The sequence below is a fragment of the Artemia sp. Qi Xiang Cuo genome, chromosome 2, assembly GCF_049724085.1.
Source record: "Artemia sp. Qi Xiang Cuo chromosome 2, ASM4972408v1, whole genome shotgun sequence".
In the NCBI taxonomy this organism is placed as follows: Eukaryota; Metazoa; Arthropoda; class Branchiopoda; order Anostraca; family Artemiidae; genus Artemia; species Artemia sp. Qi Xiang Cuo.
In genome coordinates, this window is record NC_142795.1 from 17,840,697 (window position 1) to 17,860,232 (window position 19,536).

The window sequence follows — 19,536 nt, forward strand, 5'->3', positions numbered from 1 at the left end:
AACTAATAGTACTTCTAAAGAAATTCGTCCATCGGGCTTTTTTATTAAAAGCATCAATTTTCAAAAATCTGATATTAGACAAAAGAAAAGATTTCTTTATGACCATTTTCAATTTTTCGAATCCTAAATTAAGTGACAGATTTGTATACAGAGTAGTAAAGTAAAATGAATCGACTCTTTTAGCTGAAACAATAGCCAAAGAATCTATCACTTGTAACGAGTTATTAACACTCCAATATGGGATAAAGTCAGAAATTTTTTTAATTCCGGAACAATATGCTTTAAATTTATTTCGAATTTCTCCTAAAATTAAAGATAGGTCAGTGGCCGCAATTCTGCTTGGACACCTCGCTGCCCCAGGAATAAAATGTGGTTTTGGTGGATTTTTATGAACTTTTACCGTCCAATAAAAGAAAGGAAACTTTTTATCATCATCATTTATTTTAATATTGAATTTTTTCAAAATACTTTCTTCTATATATTCAATTAAACTATTCTCCTCTATATGAGCCTTTTCGTATGTATTTGTTGTTTGTAACTCTTTTGATAAAATATCACAATAGAGTTTTTGACAAATTATGGCAAAATTATTGCTAGCTTTATCAACTGGTACAATTACAAATTCATTCTGTATATTAGCAATTGGTTGTTTCATATTGGCATTATAAAATATTGAATTTTTCTCAGAATTTTTTGGGTTAATTCTATACATGGTATTTCGTACATTAGTCAAAATCAAGTTTATCCAATTCTGAAATCTGTCTTTGGTATTTTCTCCTTTTTGCACCATTTATCAATAAATAAATTTAAATCATTCTTTATCTAAGAATATCTGATGGCTTTATGCGGTAAGAAAGACGGAATTTAGCCTCCATTTATTTGTTTACAATTTACCTGTCCAGTTAATAAACATTGAAACTTTTTATTATATAAAGTGCTTTTAACATAATTTCGAGGGATGAAGTGATCTTGACAAAGAAAACAACGACCATTACACTTACTAATGTTCAGCAGACCCCTTTGAATATTATCATTACCATTATTATTCAATATAAAATCAGAAAAAAAAACGACAAACAATACAAAGTCCAAAACATCTCCAGAAGCCAAGCCAAAAGTCCACAAGTAATAAGGTTACTCTAACTAATTATACAAAAAGAGAGAGAGAGAGAGAGAGAGAGAGAGAGAGAGAGAGAGAGAGAGAGAGAGAGAGAGAGATAGAGAGAGAGAGAGAGAGAGAGAGAGAGAGAGAGAGAGTAAGAGAGAGAAAGAGAGAGAGAGAGAGAGAGAGAAGAAGAAGAAAAAAACTGTCATCCTAATGCAGCAATTGAGATAAATATTCACTTGAATGAGGTTTTAAACTTACTCATCTATCTAACTGCGCAGGACCAAACTGTATAACCAAATCATCAACATAATAAAAATGTCCAAATCTCTGTACAGTTGTAATCAGTAAATGTAAGTCGTTTTAAATTTACAAACAAAAGCACCTTAAATCGAGCGAACTGTGTCAAAGTATCACGTTTCATTAGAGCTCATCAGAATAAGTATCATCTGCCTTAATGGTTGTCGAGGCTCTACTTTCTTTACCTAGCATAGTGGAGCCACTACCATAAGATCTTTAGGTTATCCCTATGTTAGGTAAAACTTGTAAAATACATGCATACTAGTAAAGCTGTCCATATTTTTTATTTTCAAAAGTATGGTAGGTATTGATGACCTGATCCATGTCAAAATCAAAAACTCAATCATCATCGCTATCATTATCAAATTGTTTGCTTCGTTACACCTCGGATTATGTTTCGTCATTATGAAACACATATCGCCAAACTTTTTTTTTTTAACAAAAGTATGGTAGGCATTGATGACCTTGTCGATTTAAAAATCCCAGACCCAATCATCATCGCTATCATTTTCAATTTTGACACGTTTTGATTCTCGCTGTCCAGGTTGATTTTCATTGACTCGCTACTCTTCATTTTCATTTTTGACTTCTTCACTTTTTCGTTGTCGTATGGCTTCTAACTGCGTGTGGCTTTGCTCTTCATTTTCATTTTTAACATGCTGTAATTGTTATTTTCGCATATATTCTAACAACCTGTGTCTTTTCTCTTCATTTTCATTTTTGACACATTCGTTCAGGTGTTGGTTCCAAAGAATCATCGTTTATAGTAACTGCAACTGCAAATTTTCGTTTTTCCGGACCTTCCTACAGACATTATATTATATAAATAACTGTTGCTTTGGAAACTCAACAACCTTATCTATGCTATGCATGATATTATATAAGAAAATACTTCATGATGCCACATATGATGCCATAAGAAATGCTTATATGATGTACTAAAATAGTACATGACGTTATTTGCAAAAACCAAAATTCAGGCTCTTAACGATTTTTCTCAGACTTCTGGCCTAGCTAGATAGTTTGTTTATTTGAAAATAACCCTATATACCAATTTTCCCGAAAAAATATGGAGCCATTTTCGAAAAATAGGATAAATGTATACATACACAATTATTACTCGCATATAAAGATAGTATTTACAAGCCTATCCAGAATTTGTAAGTATTTTGATTTCATTTATATGTGTAATATTAATTGGACATGACATAAAATAATTGAATTGAATCTTCTAAAAAACGGCAGATTCTTTTTTTAAACTATTTTAATTGATAGTCATCGATTACCGTATTTATTTCTAGGAAAGTGGGCTGAACATAGACTAGCATAAAATAAATATAAATATTTTACATTTATATACATTATATTAATAATAAATTACATATTGTATATATATAAATTTATATATATATTATTATATATATATATATATTTTTATATATATATATATATATATATATATATATATATATATATATATATATATATATATATATATATATATATATATATATATATATATATATATATATATATATATATATATATATATATATATATATATATATATGTATATATATATATATATATATATATATACTGAATGCAAATGAAAAGTAAGCTATTTTTCATAATTTATATTTAGTTCTTAAATATATATATATATATATATATAAACTTGTTATATAAACATATATCATGATATATTGATATTACTCTATGGGCTAAAGAGGTTTTTCTACATTCAATCAAATGTAAAGTAACAATGAAAAAAAATTGTCAAATAAACTCTAGACAGCGGTATATGTTTTTCTCAGACGCAAACTTAAGTTTTTCTCTCACCAATGTCTTGTCCAATACTCTTTGTAACATCATCAAGAGCGATAATAAAAAAAAAAATTATTTTAATAAAAAAAAACGCATATTTTAAAAATACTAATGAAGCAAATCATAAATATGATGTAGCAATAGTAATTGACTGTTTACGTGATATATTAGGTTTTCAATATCGTCAGAATTTTAAATTAATTTCAGAGCAAAAATACTTAATTATTTACATCGTAATGATCTATGGTACAATATTTGACGTTTTATAAGTCCAGTTAAGGATGTCGAAACTCTTTCCTTTTTCTATTGGCAATCCTACTTACTTTTACTGATCCGGTCATCCTTTCCTTTCCAATGCCAAGCACCCTGAGTACGCCTTTTGGTGTCGGGAAAGTGTTAAACGGCGGTGGCACTGTGGCTCCTTCTTCAAAATAGCTCAGCCAAAGTTGAGTTCTTGCAAACTTCCACTCTGTGTCTGATTGACCCTAGAATGAGGAAAATTACTGGCCAAATATCTTCTCATATAACAAGTTCGCAAAGAAAAAGAAAATGTAACACGTACCCTTTTATGAAAACCAGTGAAACATGCCCCCCCCCCATTTTTAATGAAACAAAAATACTGACATCTCTTACCGGGGGAGGGGGTTTGTTAGGGATCCAAAATTTCTTTAAGCTTGAATTTCACCCCCACCCCCTCACCCGTCCAATAAGAAGAGGTATACTTCCTTATCAAACAGTTCGTGGTAACGAACTGTAAGTAAGGAGCGACCCGGCTCAATGGTAACCGAAACTCTAGAAAACGGAATTTTGATACCAATTGATACATCAAAAGAATCGGATTTTAATACTGATTTCAAATATATAAGTTTCATCAAGTTTAGTCCTACCTATCAAAAGTTACGCGCCTGAAAAAATTTGGCTGATTTTCAAAAAAAGGGGGAAAGACCCCCTAAAAGCTATAGAACCTTAATGAAAATCACACCATCATATTCAACGTATCAGAGATACCCTACTCTAGAGGTTTCAAGCTCCTATCTACAAAAATGTGGAATTTTGTATTTTTTGCCAGAAGAAAGATCATGGATGCGTGTTTATTTGTTGTTGTTTTTCCCCAGGGCTGATAGTACCGACCCAGTGGTCCTAGAATATCGTGGGAGGACTCGCTGGAATGGAAATTAAAAGTTCTAGTGCCCTTTTTAAGTGACCAAAAAAATAGAGGGCAACTAGGCCCCCTCCCACGCTCATTTTTTTCCCAAAGTCACCCGATCATAATTTTGAGATAGCCATTTTGTTCAGTATGTTCAAAAATATTATAAGTATGTCTTTTAGGATGACTTAATCCCCCGAAGTTCCCGGAGGAGGGCTAAAAGCTATGAACTTTACCCAATGTTAACATAGGCTCTAGTATTGGTTATTGGGAAGTATACAGACGTTTTCAGGGGAGATTTTTTTCTGGTAGTGGGAGGGGGGGGGTGTTGGTCGGGGGTTATATGGGAGGATCTTTCCATGAAGTAATTTTTCATGGGGGAAGGGACATTGCTATGAAGGGGACGCCTGATTTCCCAACATTATTTAAAAAAAAATCAGAAATTAAATATAAAAAACAAGTTTATCAGCTGCAACAGCAGCAACATCAAAACTTTAAACGAACAGAAAATATTACGTATATGATTGGGTTCACCCCCTAGTCAATACCTCGCTGTTTAAGCCAGAGATTTTTTAGTACTTTCATAAGAGCTATTTATTCTAATTAACGGCCTTTGTGATTAAGCGGTCATTTTTAAAGAATTGGAACAAAATTCGAACTTTAGCTTAAAGAGCAAGGTATCGACTAGGGGGCGAACCCCCTAATATACGTTTTAAAAATATATTAATATAGAAGTTCGTTACGTAAGTTCATTCGTAAGTTACGTGTATGTATTACTAATAAAAACGTTCGTAAATAAAATTGAACAAGTTTCGAGATAGCCATTTAACCAAATAAAAGTAAATTAATATGCAAATTTTGTTTTAATTATTCATATACGGTGAGCCAAGATCAAAACCTGCATTTATTCAAAAATTTTCAAAAATTAAATAAAAAAACAAGTTTTTTTTTAACTGAAAGTAAGGTACGACGTTAAAACTTAAAACGAACAGAAATTATTCCTTATATGAAAGGGGCTGTCCCCTCCTTAACGCCTCGCTCTTTACACTAAAGTTTGACTTTCTCACAACTCTATTTCTTTAAACAACAAAAAACTGCTCCATTTGCAGGGAAATGAACACTAAAGGACAAATTACACCACAAATTCTCCCTATATTTGGAATGTAGGCAGACTATTAAAAACTTACTTTCTATCTTCATCATTTTATTTGTAAAATTATTATTAAGAAAACAAGTTTCTTCGACTAAAAGTAAGGAGCAACATTAACACTCAAAACGAATATAAATTATACCGTATGCCCCCTCCTCTCAAAACCTTTCTGTTTAAACTAAAGTTTAAAACTTAAAAAGTTGGAACAAATAGTCAAACTGTAGCATAAAGGGAAAGGTATTGAGGAGGGTGGTAAACCCTCCTCATTTAGTATTATTATAGGCAGACAAGAGAGAAATCCTCCTTCCCTAACGCAAAAATAGTAATACGATCATTAAAAACTTATAAAATCAGAAAATAGATTTTAAGGCTTCAGACATCCCCCTCATTGAAAGATCCTATGTCCCTCCTCCCCAGCAGCACACTATACACCATTGTAACTAAAATATATAAAGTCTCAAATGGACAAATTTAGTTGTAGGTAGCTTTAAGATGATTCACTGTATTAACAATTGGTTTTGAATAGACTGCAGGTAGCTTCAGGGAAAACACTAAACCACTCTGAGACATTATTACCTCTGTAACGCACATTATTGCCTCTGCGGCACTCTCGACATTATTGCCTCTCTCGAATAAACCCTCTCTCGATATTTTAGGACCAAAATTTCTCCATACGATGACCCATGGGAATGAGGAAAAAACAAAACAAAAAATAAACCTGGGTACAAGGTTTCTCTGATGCCCTGAATTTCTTTGAGTCATTTTCCTCAAGATCACACTTCTCTTAAAGGTTTTTTTTTCCTTTTTCAAAATTCATTGGATTTCTTTCCAATGCTACGAGCTTTCTTCGAAAGCTCGTAGCTTTCGACAAATGATTAAAAATCCATTGAATTTTTTAGGTTTGTAATTACCCTAGAAAGACAATTCTTCGATGTGTTTATTGTTATCAAAATTCCCTTTTTATAGTTTTACGATTAAAATTAGCGCCGCTCCTTACTTACAGCTGTTCAATGTGAACCCTCTGGAACGACTAGTTTGTCTCTATACTAAATTAAATAAAAAAACAAGTTTTTTAAACTGAAAGTAAGGAACGACATTAAAACTTAAAACGAATAGAAATTACTCCTTATATGAAAGGGGCTGTCCCCTCCTTAACGCCTCGCTCTTTACACTAAAGTTTGACTTTCTCACAACTCTATTTCTTTGAACAACAAAAAACTGCTCCATTTGCAGGGGAATGAAATCCAAATTTCGTTTTTAGAGTCTCGGTTACTATTGAGCCGGATCGCTCCTTACTTACAGTTCGTTACCACGAACTGTTTGATTTGAATTAAAAAGCTGTTGAGTAGGCCATATGGAAAATAAAATAAAAATTTTGTTACATTCTATTCATTTAATTTGTTTGCTCTTTGGAATCTGATAGGTTCACAAGGTTGCTTAATCATATATAGCTTTACGCCTAATGTTAAGAAATTGTATATTTGTGGTTTTTAGTCATTGTTGTTTTAAACTCATGAGTGTTAGTCATCTAAATTTAGGTAGTGTGTGTTTTTTTTTAAGTCTTCACTCTTAAAATTGTCTATATTTTCTTTTTAAGGTGCGGAAGACAGACGGTAAATATTTCGCCAAAATACATGCCATTCCTTGGATTTATCTTATTATTCTAACCCATAATTTACAAGGTATATGATTGAATTTATTATATCTGTTTTTGTTGTTAAAATCAAAAGTATATTTTTCAGTATTCTGTACTTTCGTAAAACTAGCGTTTTGCAATGTCTTCTCCTGTAAGATGTTTTAGTAGAATATAAGCCGTTTTGAAGAGGGCATTTGTTGATGGCATTTGTCCAGGGAAGTGCATCGTTGCCACAATAAATTTTGGATCCATAAAACACACACCTGGCTTTTTAAATTGAAAAAAATAATAAATGTGTTATTTTAGAGTAAATTTTTGCTATGTTTATAAACATAAGCAGCCAAAATATTTGGTAAACCTCTGAAAAGCCAGTATATGTGGTCCACATACTAATTTTCAAACGGGTCTATATATATATATATATATATATATATATATATATATATATATATATATATATATATATATATATATATATATATATATATATATATATATATATATATATATATATATATATATATATATATATAAAGAAAAACCATTAACTTGGGCATGAATATGTGACACCTTGGAAAAATACAAAAATGATACTTACCTGAATTGCCTGATACGAATTTGACATCATGGCAATGAGCAAGTTCAGCAGCACGATAATATTGATTGTACTATAGGATCCAAACATCAATAGACCCCAAAAACGCGTAAAGCCTTTTATGCCGTCCAGTTCAAACGCCATCAAGTCAACCAGTCCAAAACTTGCCCAAAACAAAGACTGTGATGTTTCAAACAGACTAGATAAAGAAACAAAAACAAATTAAAAATAATTAACAAATGAATTACGGAGACTGTAACATATTCAAATAAATGTCCACTTGCAGATACATACGCAGGGTATTTTTAGCCCAATCCATTGTTTTCACTACTGTATATATAATTAGGTTTTCACTAATTATATTTACAGTGGTTTTCACAAAGAGCGGTCTTTGGTAACCAGGCTGGTGACCTTTGGGATCTAAGTTGGGGTAGCTTTTCTAAATTCAAGACTGTAGAGCATCTAAAGCGGGATAGCAGCTTGCTCGTTCGGGTACCCTAGGTTCTGACTATTTTTAATAGAGTTTTGAAGAGAAGAGGGGGAGGGGGTTACCAAAATTTAATTTTGATAAATTTCTAGGTCGCAAACATGTTTTATTATTATAGATTTATATTTCTAGATCTCGGGGAGAGGGAGAAAATTGAGCTATTAAATAAACAAGAACTATCTCCCTATACCTCCAAAGTTTTTCTTCAACAGCGAAAAGACACCATACACCAATGCTATTCTGTATTTCATATCTTCAATATATTTACCGTCTTTAATAATTCCATATAGGCTAGTAAAGATATCCACTTGAGTGATCTTTTTGTTACCGAACATCATGTCACGTTCTCGTTTCTCACTGTATCAGTACTTGTTCTTGAAGCAATGAAGGATAAAGGTTAAACTGGGAAAGGCAATGTCCCCCTCACAAACAGGATAATTCCCCTCAATTTTTAGTTCGAATATCGCTCTTTATTTTCATTTAGAAAAAGCTCATCTTTCAAAATTTAATTTTTGAACGTTTTTAACATCGTATTAAGGATATCTCACAGAGTTTTCGCCCAGAACCTTAATTTCTGTATCTATCATTCCTTTTCATCAGAATAAATGTTTTAAATTCCAACCTCATATTACGGTTTGCATGATGGAATCGGAGCTAAAAACTCATATAAGAAATTTGGTTACCGTCCAGGCACTTTCAAATCCTAAAAAAAAAACAAAAAACGCTGGAGTTCACGAGTTGGGTTCGAAAAACCTTTTCCAATATTAATTAAAAAAAACTTTTTCCACAAAACAAGTTTTTCAAAGAAAAGTAAAGAACTTCATTAAACCAAAAATGAGCAAAAAATAAAGTCAAATAATCTCCCAAGCGTGAAACTACCACAAATCAGCATCGATAAATAAATGAAACCCAAAACGAACAGAAATTACAATAAATAACAGAGTCAAACTCTAAACGAGCAGAAATTAACATGAGTAGGGCTCAAAATCCCTATGCCTTCCCAAGGTCAGAACATAATTTGCACTTTACTGGAAAAATATGAATGTTCTTTCTTTCATAACTGGAATAAATCAAATAATATTAACGATTTAACTGATAAGTATCAGCGTGTTTATGTTAAACTGATAGGGCGTTTTACATTTCTATTTTTTTTTCAGTAGAATACCACTCATATTCTGGCCTTGGAAAGGCACAGAGGTTTCGAGCCTTACTCATGTTCATTTTTGCTTGTTTTCAGTTTGACTCGGTTATTTATTGTAATTTCTGCTCGTTTTGAGTTTGACTCGGTTATTTATTGTAGTTTCCGTTCGTTTTGGGTTTCATTTATTTATCGATGCTGGTTTGTGGTAGTTTCACGATTGGCAGATTATTTAACTTAATTTTTTGTTCATTTTTGGTTTAATGGAGTTTGTTACTTTTATTTGAAAAATTTATTTTGTGGAGAAAGTTTTTTTTTAATTAATTTATGTTCGTTTTATATTGACATAGTCTTTTCAGGGAAAAAGAAAATAATACTTCAAATCTTTCATTTTTTTTAAGACTTTCTAGTTTGGCCTGCTATTTGTATGCTGGAAAAATTTTCAGCAATTTTTAACAACATACACCCTTTTAAAAATCCGGACACAACTAGTAGTGTTTAATTGAGTTTTATACCTCCTCTAGTTGACCTGAAATAGAAAACTTGATACCATTCGCAAAAAAAATCTGTTTACTTTCTTTGATAGCTTGGATAAACTTACGCTATTTTGATTTCGTTAAATTTTAAGAGCAGAAGTAGCCCCGAAACTTTGAACATAATACCCTCAGTCGTTTTTGGGATACTGCTGAGATGCCTTATTGGGAATTAGCATTAAAACAGTGCTTTTTGATTTAATCTTAAGGCAACATTTAGTTTTTAAGCATATTGGGCAAATGTGTGGGTGGGCGTGGGAGGGGACTAGTTACCCTCCAATCACTTTCGACTATTAAAAAGGACACAAGTCCTTTCTGTTATCAATCGAATGAGCCCTTTTCGAAGTTCCTACGACAACTCCTTCGTTACGAACTGCCCTGGTCTAAACAAACAAAAAAACAAAAAAATCACACATTATACACAGATCGATCTTTACTATAATTAAATAAAAAAAAAAGGTTTTTTTAACTGAAAGTAAGGAGCGACATTATAACTTAAAACGAACAGAAATTATCCCGCATATGAAAGGGGCTGTCCCCTCCTCAACGCCTCGCTCTTTACGCTAAAGTTTTTTATTGTTTTAAAAAATAAAGCTGTGTGACAGAATCAAACTTTAGCGTAAAGAGCGAGGCGTTGAGGAGGGGGCAGCCTTTTTCATATACGGGATAATTTCTGTTCGTTTTAAGTTTTAATATCGCTCCTTACTTTTGGTTAAAAAAACCTGTTTTTTTTTATTTAATTCTGAACATTTTTGAATTAATGCAGCTTTGATTTTGGCTCACCGTACATGAATAATTAGAATGAAATTTGCATATTAATTTTATTGTTTTGGCTAAATGGCTTTCTCGAAATTTTGTTATGACTTAACTCGTGAATTAACTTACATAACGAACTTCTATATTTGCATGTTTTTATTACGTATATTAGGGAGTTTATCCCTAGTCAATAACTCTCTCTTTACGCCACAGTTCAAATTTTGTTCGAATCACAAACCCCTGGATCACAAAGGCCGGTTAATTAGAATAGATAGCTCTTTTGAAAGTACTAAAACAAACTTTAGCGAAAAGGGCGAGGTATTGACTAGGGGGCGGACCCCCTCATACACGTAATAATTTCTGTTTGTTGTATGTCTTAATGCTCTCCTTACTTTCAGTTAGAAAAAGCTAGTTTTTTATTTAGTTTCTGGCTGTTTTTTAAATAATGCTGGAAAATCCGGCACCCCCTTCATAGAAATGTCCCTTCCCCCAAGGAAACATCCGCCCTGGAAGAATCCTCCCCCGTAGCACCCTCCTCCGACCCCCCCCCCCCATCAGAAAAAAATCTCTCCTGAAACGTCTTTATACTTCCCATTAACCAATACTATATATAAAAAATGGGCAAAGTTTATAACTTCCAGCCCTTCCACCGGGAACTTTGGGGTATTAAGTCATCATCAAAGACATATTTTTTTAGATTTTCGACTATGCTGAAGAAAATACTATCCCAAAATTTCCATTGGGTGACTTTGGGAAAAAACTGAGCGTGGGAGGGGGCCAAGTTGCCATCCAATTTATTTGGTCACTTAAAAAGGGCACTAGAACTTTTAATTTCCGTTGAAATTATTCCTCTTACGACATTCTAGGACTACAAGATCGATACGATCAACCCTGGGGAAAAAAAAAAAAAAAAATAACAAATAAATATGCATCCATGATCTTTCCTTTGACAAGAAAATAATAAATTCCACATTTTTGCATATAGGAGCTTGAAACTTCTACTGACCGGTTTTCTAAGACGCTAAATCTGATGCTGTGACTTTAATTAAAGTTCTGAGTATTTTTAGGGGTGTTTACCCCTTTTTTAGAAAATAATGCAAATTTTATCAGGCGCTTAACTTTTGATTGGAAGAACTCAACTTAATAAAACTTGTATCTTTGAAATTAGCATAAAAATTTGATTCTATTGATGTATCTATGGGTATCAAAATTCCGGTTTTTAGAGTTTCGGTTACTATTAAGCCGGGTCGCTCCTTACTTACAGTTCCTTACCACGAACTGTTCGAAAATGTAAGGCCTTCCAATCACTTTCGACAATTAAAAAGGGCACTAGCCCCTTCAATTTCCAATCGAATGAGCCCTTTTTGAGTTTCTACGACAATGTTTTGTATAAACACCTTACATACCCCCAGGGCATAACTTACAACCCTTGCCCTGAGTGGTGTGAGGCGGTTGTCATCCTCAAAGACCTAATTTCAAGAACTTTCAACTACATTAAACAAAACGGCTATCTAAAAATGTTGATTGGATGTGTTTGGGGGAATGGTGGGTTTGAGAGGGGGGTTAGTTGCCCTTCAAGCACTGTCGACCATTAAAAAGGGCACTAGCCCTTTCAATTGTCATCCTCAAAGACCTAATTTCCAGAATTTTCAACTATGTTGAACAAAATCAGTATCTCAAACTTTTGATTGGATGTGTTTGGGAAAATGGTGCGTGAGAGGGGGGTTAGTTGCTCTTCAATCACTTTTGACTGTTGAAAAGGGCTTTACCCGTTTAAATTTCAAATCGAATGAGCCCTTTTTGAAGTTTCTACGACAACTCTTTCTATTAAAAACCTCATAAGTCCCCAGGGCATAACTTACAACCCTTGCCCTGAGGGCTGTGGGAGGGGGTTGTCATCCACAAAGACATAATTTAAATAACTTTCAACTACGTAGAAAAAATGGTTATCGCAAAATTTTGATTGCATGTGTTTGGGGAAATGGTGGGCGTGAGAGGGAAATTAGTTGTCCTCCAATTATTTTCGACTATTAAAAAGGGCACTAGCCATTTCAATTTCCAATCGAATAAGCCGTTTTTGAAGTTTCTACGACAAAGCTTTCAATAAAAACCCTACATGCCCCCAAGGAATAACTTGTATCCCTTACCCTGAGGACTGGGGGAGGGGTCGTCATACTCAAAGACTTAATTTCCAGAACTTTCAACTATGTGGAATAAAATGGCTATCTCAAAATTTTGATTGGATGTGTTTGGATAAATGCTGGGCGGGAGAGGGGGGTTAGCTGCCCTCAAATAACTTTTCGACTCTTCAAAATGGCACTAGCCCTTTGAATTTCCAATCGAATGAGCCCTTTTTCAAGTTTCTACGCTCAAAGCTTTCAATGAAAACCTTATATGCCCCCTGGGCATAACTTATAACCCTTGCCCTGAAGACTGTGGGGGGAATGTCCTGCTCAAAGGTATAATTTCCAGAACTTTTAACTACGTTGAACAAAATGACTATCTCAAAATTTTGATTGGATTTGTTTGAGGAAATGGTGGGGGTAGAAGGGGTGTTAGTTGCCTTCCAATCACTTTCGACTATTAAAAAGGGCACTAGCCGTTCCAATTTCCAACCGAATGAGCCCTTTTCCAAGTTTCTACGACAGCTCCTTCGATACGAAGTGCCCTGATATGAGAAAAAAAATAAATAATACATTGTGCCAACATCGTTCTTTACTTAGGCAGCGATGGCGCTGCCTATGATTCTATCACCATTGGTTTGACTCGAGCAGTCGTGGTGATGTGAGCTTTAGGGATAAATAGGCAATAGGAGAACAAAGACTCAAAGACTGTTCAACTTAAAATATTATAACATGCTAAAATATTGCGTAAAATGTATAATTTATCCCTTGCGTGTAGATTTTGGCAATTGCATAAAAAGGGAAGGTCCTCAGAATTCTGAAATTCTTTGGGACAAAATTTATGTACATTCCAATTTCCAACGAGGCATAACGTTCCAATCAGTGTTAAGGAACTCAATGATAGACCTGTTCATTTCAAATTAGCTGTTCAAATAATTTGAAGTTGTTTCAAATATTTTGAAAGCATAAAATAATCTTAATCAAACCTGTTCAGCAATATATTGCAACACATTTGTTCATCAATGAATATTTGAATATACTGAAATATTACTTATGAATGCAGAACTCTTTTTATGTTCCAGGAAAAAATACAAATGAATGTGCATTGTCAGTTTAATATACATATACTGACATTTAGTAATCAAAATGTTAATATTATTTGATTTATTAAAGTTATAAAAGTAAAGACATTTATATTTTTTCAGTAAAGTGCAAATTTTGTTCTGGCCTTGGGAAGACATAGGGGTTTTGCGCTCAAATTATGTTAATTTCTGCTCGTTTTGAGTTTGACTCGGTTATTTATTTTAATTTCTGTTCGCTTTGGGTTTCATTTATTTATCGATGCTGATTTGGGGTAGTTTCGAGCTTGGTAGATTATTTGATTTTATTTTTGCTCATTTTTTGTTTAATGGAGTTCTTTACTTTTCTTTGAAAAACTTATTTTGTGGAAAAAGTTTTTTAAATTTATTTCTGTTTGTTTTATATTGACATAGTCTTTTCAGGAAAAATAAAAATAACACTTTAAATCTTTTCGTTTTTTAAGACTTTATAGTTTGGCATGCTATTTGTATGCTGGAGAAAAATTTTCAGCAATTTTTAACAACATACACCATTTAAAAAATCTGGACACAAACAGTACTGTTTAACTTAGTTTCATACCTCCTCTAGTTGACCTGAAATGGAAAAATTGATACCATTCGCAAAAAAAACTGTTTACTTTCTTTGAAAGCTTTGATACACTTACACTATTTGGATTTGGTTAAATTTTAAGATTAGAAGTAGCCTCGAAAGTTTGAACATAATACCATCAGTCGTTCTTGGGATACTGCTGAGATGCCTTATTGGGAATTAGCATTATCACAGTGCATTTTGATTTAATCTTAAGGCAACATTTTTTTTAAATAATTGGCAAGTGGGAGGGTGGGAGTGGAAGGGGGATTAGTTGCCCTCCAAACACTTTCGACTATCAAAAAGGGCATCAGCCCTTTCTATTTTCAATCGAATGAGCCCCTTCCGAAGTTCCCACGACAACTCCTTCGATACGAAAAGCCTTGGTCTAAACAACAACAACAACAAAAAATATTACTAATCACTTTTGACTACTAAAAAGGGCACTAGCCCTTTTAATTCCAAATCGAATGAGCCCTTTTCTGAAGTTTCTACGACAACGTCTTCTATAAAAACATTATATGCCCCCAGGGCATAACTTAAAACCCTTGCCCTGACGTCTGTGACGGAGTATCCTCCTCAAAAACATATTTTCTATCTGTAAATCAACTACGATGAACAAAATGGCTATCTCAAAATTTTTATAGGATGTGTTTTGGTGAATAATGGGCGTTGGCGGGGGGCTAGTTGCCGTCCAATCACATTTGACCATTAAAAAAGGCAATAGCCCTTCTAATGTACAGTCGACTAAGCTTTCTTGAAGTGTTTACAACTACGCCTTCTATAAGAACATTATATGCCCCCTGAGTATAACTTAAAAACCATGTCCTGAAGATTGTGGTAGAGTTTTCTCCTAAAAATTCTATTTTATGTCTTGAAACAATCTAAACTGATAAAAATGCCTATGTAACCATTTTGATTGGATGTCTGTGGGTTACTGATGGGCGTGGGGGGGGGGCTAGGTGCCCTCTAATCACTTTCGACTATTAAAAGGGGCACTAACCCTTTGAATTTCCAATCGAATTAGCCTTTTTTGAAGTTTCTACGACAACGCCTTCTATAAAAGCCTTATATCCCCCCAGGGCATAACTTATAACCCTTGCCCTGAGGGTTGTGGGGGAGTGTCCTCCTCAAAAACATATTTTCTATCTGAAAATCAACTACGCTGAAGTTTCTACGACAATGTCTTCTATAAAAACCTTATATGCCCCCAGGGCATAACTTAAAACCCTTGCCCTGAGGGTTGTGGGGGAGTGTCCTCCTCAAAAACATATTTTCTATATGGAAATCAACTAGGCTGAACAAAATGGCTATCTCACAATTTTTTTTACATGTGTTTGGAGGAAACATGGGCGTGGGGGAGGGGCTAGTTGACCTCCAATCCCTTTCGACTATTAAAAAGGGCACTAGCCCTTTGAATTTCCAATCGAATGAGCCTTTTTCGAAGTTTCTACGACAACACCTTCTATAAAAACCTTATATGCCCCCAGGGCATAACTTAAATGTGGGTTGTGGGGGAGTGTTCTCCTAAAAAAACATATTTTCTATCTGGAAATCAACTAGCCTACGCTGAACAAAATGGCTATCTCAAAATTCTGATTGGATATGTTTGCGGGAATGATGGGCGTTGGAAGCTAGTTGCCCTCCAATCACTTTCAACTATTAAAAAGGGCACTAGCCCTTTGAATTTCCAATCGATTGAGCCTGTTTAGAAGTTTCTACGATAACGTTTTCTATAAAAAAAACCTTATATGCCCCCAGAGCATAACTTAAAGCCTTTGCCCCGAGGGTTGCGGGGGAGTGTCCTCCTCAAAAATATTTTTTCTATCTTGAAATCAACTAGCCTACGCTGAACAAAATGATTATCTCCAAATTTTGATTGGATCTGTTTTGGGGAATGATGGGCGAGGGGGGGGGGGTAGGTGTCCTCCAATCACTTTCGACTATTAAAAAAGGCACTAGCCCTTTGAATTTCCACCCAAATGAGCCTTTTTTAAAGTTTATACGATAACACTATCTATAAAAACTTGTATACCCCCAGGGCATAATTTAAAACCCTTTCCCTTGGGGTTGTGGGGGAGTGTCCTTCTCAAAAACATATTTTCTATCTGGAAATCAACTAGCCTATGCTAAACAAAATGGTTATCTCAAAATTTTGACTGGATGTGTCTTGGTGAATGATAGACGTGGGGGGGGGGCTAGTTGCCCTCGATTCACTTTCAACTATTAAAAAGGGCACTAGCCCTTTGAATTTCCAATCAAATTAGCCCCTTTTGAGGTTTTTATGACAACACCTTCTATAGAAACCTTATATACCCCAGGGCATAACTTAAAACCCTTGCCCTGAGGGTTGTTCGGGAGTTTCCTCCTCAAAAATATATTTTCTATCTAGAAATCAACTAAGCTGAACAAAATGGCTATCTCAAAATTTTAATTGGATGTGTTTTGGAGAATGATGGGCATGGGGAGGGCTAGTTCCCCACCAATCGCTTTCGACTAATAAGAAGGGAACTAGCCCTTTGAATTTCCAATCTAATAAACCTGTTTTGAAGATTGTACGACAACGTCTTCTTATAAAAACTTTATATACGCCTAGGGCAAAACTTGAAACCCTTGCCCTGAGTGTTGTGGGGGAGTGTCATCCTAAAAAACATATTTTCTATCTTGTAATCAACTAGCCTACGCTGAACAAAATCGGTATCTCAAAATTCTGATTGAATGTGTTTGGGTGAATGATGGGCGTGGGGGCTAGTTGCGCTCCAATCACTTTCAACTTTTAAAAAGGGCACTAGCCCTTTGAATTCCCAATCGAAAGAGCCTGTTTTGAAGTTTCTACGACAACGCCTTCTATAAAAACCTTATTTGCCCCCGGTGTATAACTTAAAACCTTTTCCTTGAGATTTGTGGGGGAGTGTCCCCCTCAACAATATATTTTTATCAGGAAATCAACTACGGTGAACAAAATGGCAATCTCACAATTATTATTGGATGTGTTTTGGGGAATGATGGGCATGGGGGGGGGGGGGCTAGTTGCCCTCCAATCACTTTCAACTTTTAAAAAGGGAATTAGCCCTTTGAATTTCGAATCGAATGAGCCTGTTTTGATGTTTTTACGACAACGCCTTCTATAAAAACCTTATATGCCCCCAGGGCATAACTTAATACCTTTGCCCTGAGGGTTGTGGGGGAGTGTCCTCCTCGAAAACATATTTTCTATCTGGAAATCAACCAGCCTACGCTGAACAAAATGATTATCTCGAAATTTTGATTGAATCTGTTTTGGGGAATGATGGGCGTGGGGGGGTTAGGTGTCCTCCAATCACTTTTGACAGGTTAATAAAGGCACTAGCCCTTTTTATTTCCAATCAAATGAGCCTGTTTTGAAGTTTCTACGACAACGTCTTCTATAAAAACCTTATATGCCCCCGGGGCAAAACTTAAAACCCTTGCCCTGGGGGTTGCGGGGGATTGTCCTCCTCAAAAACATATTTTCTATGTGGAAATCAACTACGCTGAACAAAATGGCTAAAACACAATACTCATTGAATGTATTTGGAGGAATGATGGGCGAGGGGGGGGGGACTAGGTGCCCTCCAATCATTTTTAACTATTAAAAAGGGCACGAGCCTTTTGGATTTCCAGTCAAATGAGCCTGTTTTGAAGTTTTTACAACAATGCTTTCTATAAAAACCTTAGATGCCACCAAGGCATAACTTAAAACCCTTGCCCTGAGGGTTGTGGGGGAGTGTCCTCCTCAAAAAGATATTTGCTATCTGAAGGTCAGCTAGGCTGCACAAAATGCCTATCTCAAAATTTTGATTGGATGTGTTTTGGGGAATGATGGGCGTGAAGGGGGGGGGGGGCTAGTTGCCCTCCAATCACTTTCGACTATTAAAAAGGGCAGTAGCCCTTTGAATTTCCAATCGAATGAGCCTGTTTTGAAGTTTCTACGACAACGCCTTCTATAAAAGCCATATATACCCCAGGGCATAACTTAAAACCCTTGCCCTGAGGCTTGTGGGGGAGAGTCCTCCTCAAAAATATATTTTCTGTCTGAAAATCACCTACGCTGAAGTTTCTACGACAACGCCTTCTATAAATACCTTATATCCCCCCAGGGCATAACTTAAAACCCTTGCCCTGAGGGTTGTGGGGGAGTGTCCTCCCCAAAAACATATTTTCTATCTATATATGAACTACGTTGAACAAAATATCTATCTCACAATTTTGATTGCATGTGTTTGGGGGAAAGATGGGTGTGAGGGGGGGGGGCAAGTTGCCCTCCAATCCCTTTCGACTATTAAAAAGGGCACTAGCCATTTGAATTTCCAATCGAATGAGCCTTTTTTGAAGTTTCTACGACAACGCCTTCGATAAAAACCTTATATGCCCCCAGGGCAAAACTCAAAACCCTTGCCCTGGCGGTTGTGGGGGAGTGTCCTCCAAAAAAAACATATTTTCTATCTGGAAACCAACTAGCCTACGCTGAACAAAATGGTTATCTCAAAATTTTGATTGGATGTGTTTTGGGGGATGATGGGCGTGGGGGGGCTAGGCGCCGTCCAATCATTTTCGGCTAATAAAAGGGCAGTATCCCTTTTAACTTTGAATCGAATGAGCCTTTTTGGAAGTTTGTACGACAACACCTTCTATAAAAAACCTTATCTGCCCCCAGGGCATAGCTAAAATCCCTTGCTCTGAGGGTTGTAGGGGAGTGTCCTCCTCAAAAATATATTTTCTATCTGAAAATCAACTACGCTGAACAAAATGGCTATATCACAATTTTCATTGCATGTGTTTGGGGGAATGATGGGGGTGGGGGGGGCTAGTTGCCCTCCTATCACTTTCGACTATTAAAAAGGGCACTAGCCTTTTGAATTTCCAATCAAGTGAGACTGTTTTGAAGTTTCTATGACAACGCCTTCTATATAAGCCTTATATGCCCCCAGGGCATAACTTAAAACCCTTGCCCTGAGGGTTGTGGGGAATTGTCCTCCTCAAAAACGTATTTTCTATCTGAAAATCAACTACGCTGAAGTTTCTATGACAACAGTAGTAACCTATCTAGCAC

The 19,536-nt window shown here is 35.1% G+C and overlaps 1 protein-coding gene across 1 annotated transcript in view; it reads right to left on the bottom strand.

Annotated features, from left to right (window-relative positions):
• The window catches only part of LOC148954961 (transient receptor potential protein-like), a 95,530-nt gene that overhangs the window by 28,869 nt on the left and 47,125 nt on the right, over window positions 1–19,536 (bottom strand). The window contains exons 8-10 of the mRNA XM_089105825.1: window positions 8,931–8,950; window positions 7,764–7,959; window positions 3,556–3,717 (exon numbers count right to left, since the gene is read on the bottom strand). Coding sequence (XP_088961951.1) covers window positions 3,556–3,717; window positions 7,764–7,959; window positions 8,931–8,950 — 378 coding nt within the window. The remainder of the gene's footprint in view (window positions 1–3,555; window positions 3,718–7,763; window positions 7,960–8,930; window positions 8,951–19,536) is intronic.